Source organism: Malus sylvestris, chromosome 15, assembly GCF_916048215.2.
Source record: "Malus sylvestris chromosome 15, drMalSylv7.2, whole genome shotgun sequence".
In the NCBI taxonomy this organism is placed as follows: domain Eukaryota; kingdom Viridiplantae; phylum Streptophyta; class Magnoliopsida; order Rosales; family Rosaceae; genus Malus; species Malus sylvestris.
In genome coordinates this window covers 1,740,046-1,751,247 of record NC_062274.1, presented here as the reverse complement: position 1 = coordinate 1,751,247, position 11,202 = coordinate 1,740,046, and the positions used below count along the sequence as shown (strand labels likewise).

At 38.6% G+C, this 11,202-nt stretch overlaps 1 protein-coding gene across 2 annotated transcripts; it reads right to left on the bottom strand.

Annotated features, from left to right (window-relative positions):
• Nucleotides 1-1,890: 1,890 nt before the first annotated feature.
• Nucleotides 1,891-3,910, bottom strand: LOC126601608 (UDP-glycosyltransferase 72E1-like). 2 transcript variants are annotated; one of them, XM_050268333.1, is made up of 2 exons: nucleotides 3,536-3,910; nucleotides 1,891-3,368 (listed from the first exon to the last, which is right to left on the bottom strand). In XM_050268333.1, exon 2 carries the CDS (start codon nucleotides 3,360-3,362, stop codon nucleotides 1,953-1,955), a length of 1,410 nt encoding a protein of 469 aa, XP_050124290.1. In that variant the 5' UTR covers nucleotides 3,363-3,368; nucleotides 3,536-3,910; the 3' UTR covers nucleotides 1,891-1,952. The 2 variants fall into 2 exon arrangements, with proteins under 2 accessions (XP_050124290.1, XP_050124291.1); XM_050268334.1 differs by having other exon boundaries at nucleotides 3,559-3,910.
• Between the last annotated feature and the right edge of the window lie 7,292 nt (nucleotides 3,911-11,202).

The window sequence follows — 11,202 nt, the reverse complement described above, 5'->3', positions numbered from 1 at the left end:
AAAAATTATTTGACATCATTTCTTCTTATATATCAAATTTGAAATATAAAAACTCATATATCATCAATCCACAAAAAATTAATATATCGGTTGAATCTTGTTTCTACCTTCAAATTTGATTATATGATATTTTACTTAAAATTTGAATTCTTCCTAAAAAATTGTCCTAGTCGTATCAAAATGCTGTTGTTTCCATGGGAAATCGTTGTCAAGGTATTGTTTGACATGCAGACGGGACGGGACGGATCAGAATGGGATGAAACAGGACGAGACGGAACGGAGAGGGAGCAAAGATGCCCTCGGATGGAAACAAGGAGTAAGAAGAAGGAGAATGAAAGGTTATAATTTTGTGTTGGGGTGAGGGGGAACGAAAATTCACCAAAAACTCGTCCCGTGGAACAGCGCGTTCCACCCTTTTTAGGCATACCAAATGTGAGATGGAACGTCTCATCCCACTCCGTTCCAACCCGTCCCACGTACCAAACGGTACCTTGTGGAACCCATACCGCCATACGTCCGTATCCACCAGTTAGCTTGTTTTATTGATTCGTGTGCCACCGAATTTTTTTTCCTTTTTTTTTTGGAGTTTCGTGGACGGGCTTTTCATATGAGTAGATGGGCTGACTAAGAGATCTCAGTAGATCCATATTTTAGTTATTGGGCTTCATTTTGAACATGTGACAATCTTTCCATACTTGCGTTCTTTACACAGGAGAAAGATCATATTTCATCATTCTCGAATAATGTATTTTCATAATGTAAACTGCATAATCGAAATCGTTTAATTTATGAACTTCATTTAAAGGCTATTTTAAAAATAAAAAAATTATTCGAATAGAAGATCATTTAGTCATCCAATTGTATCAAATAAATTGACAGTTCATCATGGATATGTTACCTAATAATCACATTGTCAATTTGTTCTATAAATTTGGAAGACTAAATGATATCTGATTTGAATGACTCTTTAATGATGATATTCAAATAAAAATTAATAAATTAAACAGTTCTGATTATGAAATTTAGATGATGAAGATACGTATTCAATAATAGTAGAATAAGTCCGATGTCGGAATTGCAAGTATTATCCTTATTCTCGTATGTTATGAAGAGTAACTAAAGTTTAACACTTATTTGTGTTGACACTCCTTTTGTTGGATTATAAACTTTTCGCACTTATGCAAGCATTAAACAATACAATGGATCTCAAACTTTTAAATTTGAGTTTTGTACATTTATCAACATTTCGCTCAACCGAACTATTATATCAATCTAAAGACAACAATTTAAAACTTAATCTGTCAATCACCAGAGACAGCGTTGAGGGGAAGCGAAATGTGCAATCGCATCGGGTCCCTCAAAATTTTTTGGTATCTTATATTTATATGTAATAATGTTATATATTAAAAATAATTTTATTAGCATTTTAAAATCTTATAGTGTACTTTTTATAAGTGTAATTTTTTTTTTCTTTCTAAATAAATTTTTTTTGGAGTGCACAATGAGATAGTAGGAAAGCCAATAACAAAACCTTAAAATGATTTTCTTTTCAATTTTATTGTATAATAATGCTATATATTCAAGTAAAACTTTAAAGTTAAAGTTTTTTAAGCTTTTTTTTTCTTTATTTGGTTGCTTAAGATTGAACTGTTTTTATTATTTAGTGAATATTATATTTGTAACTCTTTTTACTTATTTTATGACATTTGTAAACTTACAGTGAGTCATAAAGGTTGTTTTGATATATATTATTATTTTATAGTACCAATATATTGTCTTAATTTTTTAAAAATAAAAACTATCTTAAAAAGAACATTTTTATAAATTTCGCACGGGCTCACGAGATGGCCTGTCAATCACAATTGATAAGTGTTAGATTGTTAAATAAAAATTTATTTATTTATTTGTCAATAGATCGTTAAATTTTTACACACATCAAACTAATCGAAGAACTAAGCCTCCCGCCACTCTTTCGCCAGTCCCTCGAGAGATCCATTAGATGACCCGTAGACTTCCAAAGCTTTCACGGCAGTGCCTTGAAGCTCCCTCACCCTCCTCCTCACCCCTTCTCCTTCCTCGTCCTCCAAAATCGTCCTTACCACCCTCTCCACCTCCCAACGCCCCACCACTCTCTTCCCATCATCCTCCTCCGCCTCCGGCCACACCGCAACTCCCACATCCACCAAAAACCTCGCATTCATCCTCTGTTCGGCGTACAGCGGCCACGCAATCATCGCCACCCCATGCAATACGCTCTCCAACACCGAATTCCAACCGCAGTGCGTCACAAACCCAGCCACAGACCGATGACTCAGAACTGCAACTTGCGGGGCCCACGAGGATGTCACCAATCCTCTCCCTCGCGTCCTATCCAAAAACCCTTCCGGCAAATATGACGCCGGATCGTCCGTGTTGAAACCAGCCTTAAAAAAACTCCCCGACGCGCTCGAGTCGTCTGGAGGCCGCGCCACCCAAACAAACCGTTTTTGGCTCAACTCTAATCCCCACGCCAACTCACTCATCTGTTCCCTCGACAAAGTCCCTCCGCTACCTAAAGAGATGTAAACAACCGAACCGACTGGCTGCTCGTCCAGCCACGTCAGAAACCTCGAAGATTCCAATGTTGATGTTACTGGTTTGTCCCCTTTGGTCAACGGTCCAATGGGATAAACCGGCGGCGCTGGCAGACCAAGAAAGAAAAGGTTTTCTCTAAGGCTAAGAAGTGTCACCGGCTCGAGTTCTTCCCACGTATTTACTAAAATGCCCTTCACGGTCGGAAATCTGTTGCACATAGGTAATACTTCTGGCAACAAAACTCCGGGGACAAGATCGTCAAGCAACAGGGGCTTGCAGCCGGGAACAATAACCTCCTCGACGATTTTGGAATAATCGCCGTTGACCTTGGCGTTGATGGTGGGGAAGTACATAGTCAACGCCAGAAGCGAAGCGGAAGACGTCATGAAAACGTAAGTGGGGACGGAGAGGTCAGCGGCGATTTCGAGTGCTTCGATGCAGAAAGGATCGACAACGAGAGATTTGATCGGAGGTTGTAAGTTTTTCAGGACAAATGGCAGAGACTTTAGGGTTTCTTGGACGACGAGAAAGATGCGAACTGAGATACCGATGGGTTGTTGGGACACGTCGACGCGGGGGAGGCTGACGACATGGAGGTCGGAAGGGAGAGAGGGGTTGCTGAGGAGCTGGAGCTGTGCGGGTGGTGCGTCGGTGGTGATGGAAAGGAAGGTGACATGGAAGCCGTGGTCAACGACGAGTCGTTTGGCTAGCTCGAGGAGTGGGGTAACGTGGCCAATCCCTGGGCTTGCTAGGACTGCCACATGCGGCTTCTTCTGGCCGGACTCCATGTATGGCTGGGATTTTCAGAAAACAGAAGTTGATATTTAAAGAAAGAAGGCCATTAATCAACTAATTAAACTTACTTTAAAATTTAATTTATTACTCTAAACACATAAATTTTTGCCAAGACTATCAAAAAACTGAAACAATCCAACCATGAAGTGATAGAAATCAACCCAACTGATCGAAAACTCCAATTCTCACCAAGAAAAAAGAGCCAAAGATATACAGTGGATTTGAGAGACAGAGACAATCTTTAACTCTGAAGAAACAGTAACGGAGAGCTGAAATCAGCAGAAAGCAGCTTCCGTGGATAAGTGTTTTTGGTGTGATTGCAAAAGCAGCGGCTGATGAAATTGATAAATGGGTTTTTTTCTTAACAAGAATTTGCCTTAATTGCTCTCTCTCTCTCTCTCTTCAAAGGTGAGGACGTTTCCCCATTAACGAAGAAGTCAACGGAGAGCGTCGACAAGGAAGATAGACCTTGAGAGGCCGTGAGTGAGGTGCGGGTGGGGTGAGTAAGCCTTAATTAGGATGGGATCACTGCTTTACAATTTTTTGAAACTAATTTTTCAAATTATTATACCATGATATGTGTGTGTATATATAATTTATTTATTTAGTATTAATAAAACGGTTTGGTTCCGGCCGGTTCTTGTTTATTCGAAACTGGAACCGGAATCGATTTTTGACTTAAAATTGACTTTTCCGATCAACACGGTTCTTTTCGGGTTTTTTTTCTTCATACAGTTCGATGAGGTTTTGCGATTTTTATGCCCACCCCTAGATGTCTTGTGTCCACACACCCTCCAGTTCGATTATTGTCATTAATAGAGTTAAAAATTAAATGAGTGTAAAAATAAATCCACATATTGAATTGAGTTTGTGAGGATATTTTAGATAGTAAATTTGGATTTAAAAAGATACTGATAGTTTATTTAAAAATCAAATTGATGAAAAGGGTAATTTAAATATAGAAAAATGTTACATATATTTAAATAAAATTTTACTTAACAGTTTCACGCGTTGGTATATTAGTCCGGTTAAGAAATATAATGTTCCTTTCATCTTCATATTTTATTTAGTTGTTGGAGATACGACAACCAGTAAACCTACTAACAAGACTTTAGGTTATTTTGTTTTTATTTTACAGAGCAAGACTATTAATTAATCTCGTAATGAGACAAGTACAACCGTCGGGTTTGGGGAAGGCGGGAAGGCGAGGCCATGCGGCCGAAAAAAGGACGTATCACCGATAAAATGTAAGAAGAGTTTGGTGGGCCTTGGTTGCCGTCTCATAGAGATATCGAACTCAACGATAAATTAAACCGAGCACTTTGCAATTTTTTATTGACCGAAAAACTCTCCGAACGATTAGTGTTATGAAATCTCTTTCTAGAAAAGCCCAGCCCAAAACGGACTTTCCGAAGCCGTGTAGATTCTAATTTGTAATTGGGTCTGTATGGTATTGTTTGGGCTCAAATTTACACAATCGGTTTGTGCAATTAAGGTCATATGGTTTTAGATCGTCGAATAAGAAAGTCAAGATAATTTTATTTTGTTAAGAGATAATGTTACGGTTTTTAATCGTAATAATTATCTTTTAATAAATCGTCTTGATTTTCTTGTACAAAATTGTGTAGACCCGATTTTACACTATCGGCATGTTGCGTTGAAACCATTAGATGACTACAAGACTAAACATATTTTTCTTGATATTACTATTAATTTTAATCATGGTAATTATCTTGAGAAAGATCTTTTGAGTATGAGGAGATTGGGATAGATTAAATGGGATTAATACGGTGCGAGAATTGTGAAAGCCTATGAAGTCATGCCTTTTTGCTTGGATAAAGGATTGAACTAATCACATTTGATTTGAAAAGCATGCAGCACGTGATGACTTGATTGATTCACAGTCAAACTGAGTTGGTTTGTGATTTTCCATTTGAATTAATGGAGATATGCATGCATGCAACATCTGAGGCAGTGACAAGCCCACGTGGCTTCTTGTTATCAACCTAGAATTCCATTTGAGATAAAATACATCTCATCAAGCACATGGCCTCATCATGAAATATAATTTGGTTTTGTGCATGCACAAGATAAAGTCGTATGCGTTGGAAGAGATAAGCGACCAAATGATGGGTTGAGGGAAGAATTATAATTGAATTGCAACTCTTTACAAAATTACATGGATGTATCTGCGCATATAACTCGGGAGATGGAGTTTTGGTTAGGAAAAAACACGTCATCCAATGGGTTTACAGCCATTATAAATACATAGCCGTAGGCAACATCCGAGGGACCTCAAACTCAACACACAAACTGCCCTGTGCAAACCCTCGCTTCACTCGAAACCTCTCAAACATCTTGAGATTTTTTATTTTCTTTTTCGCTAACACATCTTCAGTTTACATAAACAGCACTGTGAAGGCAACCGGCGAACATCTTCAGTTTGGATAAACAACACTGTTGCCATAGAAACAGCTGACCGTGAAACACCTTCAGTTTGGATAAACATCACTGCGACGAGGCCGACTGGTTATTTATACAAATCTTGGTCGAGAAGGATTTTCAAATCCTTATTGTCTGAGGTCATCTCATAAGCATTCTCTGCGAAGTGAGGTGTTACCAGATTATTACATTCGACACCCTGAGAGCCGAATTTGATATTGAACTTTGTAGAACTAGCAGCCTTGTCTTCAGGCTCTAGAACCCGAAAGCCGAAACTGTTTCTTCCTCGGCCGCAGTCGCAAGATCAAGAAGTCAGCAACGCACCCAATGCAACATCAACATATTTTACTCCTCGGCCGAGCTCGACCGATGAATTGGCACGCTCGCACATAACCAAAGGACGAAGTTAGCTCATTAGTTACTCGGCTTGCGCACCACGTAGGCTTGGTAGTTTTTAGGGTCAACATGTATCTAGCAATTTCTATGAGAGAAATTAAATTTGCAAGGGAAAGGCTAGCAAGACTCGCTCAACAAGTGAGTTTGCTAGGACACTCTCTCTTAGGCTTCCATATGCTGCGGAAAACCAACAGCGCTAAAAATAATTTGTAAAGGCGTTTGCAAATAGATATAGAGAGGAGAGAGAGACGGACATTGACAGTTGGATATAATTGGTTGAGAATTGACGGAGCTTTGCATTGACGACTGAAACGATAGGAGTTTTCGTAGAGCTGTGGGCGGACCAAGAGAGACAGAGGTGGTCGACGGCTACCTAATATTGGAATGGGTGGTGGAGAGTTGAGAGGGAGAGATAGTTTGTGCAAGCCTAGAGGTGAAAGATGAATTAGGTGGGACTAAGCGATAAATTTGGCGGTGCGGTGTCGGCAGAGAAGATAAACTTAGAGGTGTGGGGCAATGTGGTGTGGTGTGGTATGTGGTTGGGTGTCACTAGAGAAGAAATAGAGAGAAAGTCAGAGTCATCGAGGAGAGGGACTGAGAGTTTAGGAGGTTGTGAGGGAGAGAGATGGAGTTTTATTTTTTACGAGCGGTTGAGATCTAACCTCAATCAAATCTAATGGCCACATAAAAAAAAGGAAAAATTAGCTTCCAGTCCCTAGTTTCTAATGTTCATTGACTAAGACCTTATCAGTTTTAGATTTTGATTAGAGTGTGACAGCCCGTCCCAAATTTTACGTTTTTATTAATTTTAGAAGCGTGAATTTATGAAAGTGCCCTAGAGGTAAGGACTTTGACTTTCGTTGATCATCGGTTAGAGTGGAATATGACTTATTCTTTTAGCATATCCTCGTAGTACTCGTCACTACGAACGCATAGGAGAAAGCCGTTTGTGAGTATGAATTATAACGGTATAGTTACGGACGTTTGAAGTTGGTTATTTAAAGGTAGTTAAATTATTTGAACTTCCACCTTGTGGGAATACTAACCAATCAGCCTTTAGGCAAAGAGAAAAGGGAACCAATTAGATTAAAGGAGGAAAAAGCCTCCAGCCAATCAGAAAAAAAAGGGGAAAGCTGGAGCTTTCCCGTGGGTTTTTCCGCTCATGACACCCATTTTCCAAGGCTGATTCTGGCCAACTCCGCTGGATTTTTTCGAAGACACCACCACCATCTTGAAGCTCTCATTCCCCTCTACAAAACCCACCCAAGAACCACCTTGGTTAACCTCTGTACGTGGCGGTTCGAGGTCACAAAACCCGATGAAAACCAATGGTGTTCCGGCCACCCTTTTCATTTTTCCGGTGAATCGGCAAAGAAACACCACCACTTGGGCTTTGTAGCCCATCATCCCAGGAGAAAATCCCAACCAGCCTTGACCCCATTGGAGCACTGAGGAAGAAGAATCGAAGTTCACCCAAGTATAGGGTTACCGATGAGTTTTAACAAAATTGAAGCTCTTCCCGGCCTATTTGGCCTTTGTCACAAGTATAAATCGATTCTTCATGTTGTGTAGATGAATTTTCATGTTTGGATCGTGTGATTTGGTGGAGAAATGAGAAAGTTATAACGATTTAAAGTTTGCCCAGTTTTCGACGACCTCCGCCACTTTCGAGACATTTTCAGGCCAAACCACCGCGAATTATCCATCGTCCAAGGTACCAATCTCTTCGTCTCGTCGAAAACTATGATTTCGGTTTTTGAATCACTTGATTACGTTACGTTTTGACAAAGTTATGGACGTTGAAAGGTTGCCCAGAAATTCCGGCGAATTACCAGTTTCCTCGCGGACAGCCGTCTTTCAGACCATTTTCCCGACACCTCCGGCCACCATTTGGACTCCAAGCCGGTATAATATTGTTCTACATTTCTCTAACTTCGATTTGGTAAATTATTGGTTGAATTTAGTTGAGAAACAAGTGAGATATAGAGTTCCAAAGATTGCCCGGAAATGTACAAAATCTGCAGAATCCGGCGAAGTTCTATTAAGGTCCACCACTCGATTAGAACAGTAATCGACTATCCGACCGTTGGATCGTCACTAAACTTTAATACATTATAGTACGTAATATTTGAGGACCATAGAAACTTATGGATCGGGAATCTGAAATACGGATCTTCTCAATTTGGATATGTAAGTTCGTAAAATAAAATGTTAACCGTCACTTGGTTTTGGCAATTGGCGGAGATCCGACCATTGGATCGTTCCGAAACTTTAGTATGTTATTCTAGAAATATAATGTGGATCCTTGGAAGTTACGGATCAAAGATCTGATTTATAGATCTTCTGGACCGAATGACGTAGACTTATGTGCGATGTAAGTTATGTATTGTATCAACGAGAATTCTGAGATATGGTTTGATAATTGGTCATAGGCGCCGATCCTTTGTGATGCCTCGATGTTTATGTTAGGAAGTTGTAGCACGGACTCCAGATGAGTGGATCTTTCCTTGCTTATCATATTTTCATGATTGATAATTCTATAAATGCTTTTAAATAAAACTGAGAAATTTATGCCATGACATATATATATTTATATGTTATAAAACACTATGAGATGGTTGAGTTTAGATTTCATCGTGATATATCCATATGCGTATTACTATAAATAATTATTGTGAATTACGAATGGCTTGATCCCTGTTTAGGCAGTCTAGCGAGACGTTAGATGCAGCCATATAAGAAATGAGATTATATAATTGAGACAGTAGCCTTGTTTAATGAATTGAGCAATGTGAGGGAGATTGGTGAAAAATGTGAGTTTTAACTTTATGTTTTGGTGATTGATAGTTAGTACATTGTATTATATAATTGGAAATACTGTGAAATGTCTTTATTTTAGATTTTCATCATGGCATATCCATACGTATATTCCTTGCTCATAATTATTGTGACGCTCTGAAGTGCAAAGGTGAACGCAGGACACACATGTAAGTTCAGGTAAGTTTAGGTAAGTTCAAGTAAGTATACGGTATTAGTTGATTGATGAGATATGTGATGAGATATGAATATGTCGTATAGGTCACTAGAGGTGACTCCGACTTATATGCTAGCCATGATTGATGAGATATGTGTTGAGATATGAATATGTCGTATAGGTCACTAGAGGTGACTCCGACTTATATGCTAGCCATGATTGATGAGATATGTGATGATATATGAATATGTCGTATAGGTCACTAGAGGTGACTCCGACTTATATGCTAGCCATGATTGATGAGATATGTGATGATATATGAATATGTCGTATAGGTCACTAGAAGTGACTCCGACTTGCATGCTAGTCATGATTGATGAGATATGTGATGAAATATGAATACGTCGTATAGGTCACTATAGGTGACTCCGACTTACATGCTAGCCATGATTGATGAGATATGTGTTGAGATATGAATATGTCGTATAGGTCACTAGAGGTGACTCCGACTTACATGCTAGCCATGATTGATGAGATATGTGTTGAGATATGAATATGTTGTATAGGTCACTAGAAGTGACTCCGACTTATATGCTAACCATGATTGATGAGATATGTGTTGAGAAATGAATATGTCGTATAGGCCACTAGATGTGACTCCGACTTGCATGCTAGTAATGATTGATAAGATATGAATATGTCGTATAGGTCATTAGAGGTGACTCCAACTTAGGTGCTAGCCTATATGTGGTGAAATGCTAGCATATATATAATGATTATACGTGATAAGTTAGCAGACGTGATGAATATGCGATAAGTTAGCATATGATTATAAATATGTGAAGCACGACTTGAACTGATATATATATATATATATATATATATCGAGGTATATTTTTATATTCTAATTTCAGAAATTATACAGGCGTTGTAGTGAAGGGTTATAGAAATTTATATGGTTTCTATTAAAATTTTATCTACTGGGCCACTCACCTTTGTCTTGTCTTCACCCTCTAGGTTTTCTTAGCTAAGCTTTCTTATCGTCGAGGAATCGTGGCGATTCTTAATATTGGAGATTATTTCAAGGGTATGATTCTTAATTCACTCTTCTGTACTTGTTTATGCTCTAACGTCATGTGTGTAGTGAGTTCATTCCCGCTCACTAGTGCACTCTGGTATTTTGGCACTCTTAAGTTTAAATTTATTCACAATATTTCCACAACATCACACTTTATGGCTTCGTCACCTTCCTGGTGTCGGCCAGCATAGCTCAATTCGGAGTCCTAGTAGACCTTCTAGGTCGGGGTGTGTCAGTTTGGTATCAGAGCATAAGTTGGGCAGTATTGCATTCATCACACACGTGATGTGAGCATTCTTGGTTCTCGAGTCTAATGTTTGAATCTTACCACCTCGTTGGATATGGAAAAATATGTTAGTCATTCCTAAGTTTTGGACAGAGTTGATGACTCATTGATCTAGAGAAAATTATTCTGGCGAGTGTCTCTAGATTGTAAGCAAAGTTGATGGTCCTAACGGGGGACTAACGTATCACTATTGGTGTATTGCCAGGAATTTAAGGGTCAATCTCATCACTATTGTTAACCATCATTATTAAACATGTTGAGAATAGAAATAAAAAGTAGTTTTAATTCCTTGGCGGTATTCGGGAGAATACCACCATTCCATTTTCTACTACATTAGTTTCTTGCATTTTTGCTCAAGTCCTATTTCAAATTGGTGGTCTATGTAACAACCTTTTGAAACTTAGAGTTCTTTCGTGAAGCTTGTTGAATTCACAGTAGTCTTACCAATGTATAGAACCATTTGGAATGAACTATTTTATCTATGATTTAAAGTTAACGAATATCATCTTTGCTTGATAATCGAATGACATTTCTCTATGGAGAATGTGTCTAAATTCTTTATTAACCTTAGAACTTCTTAAATATACTTATTTCTTGAAAAGAACATATTTACACTCGAAGACTTTCAGTTTATCCTATTCTATTTCAGTTGGAAAA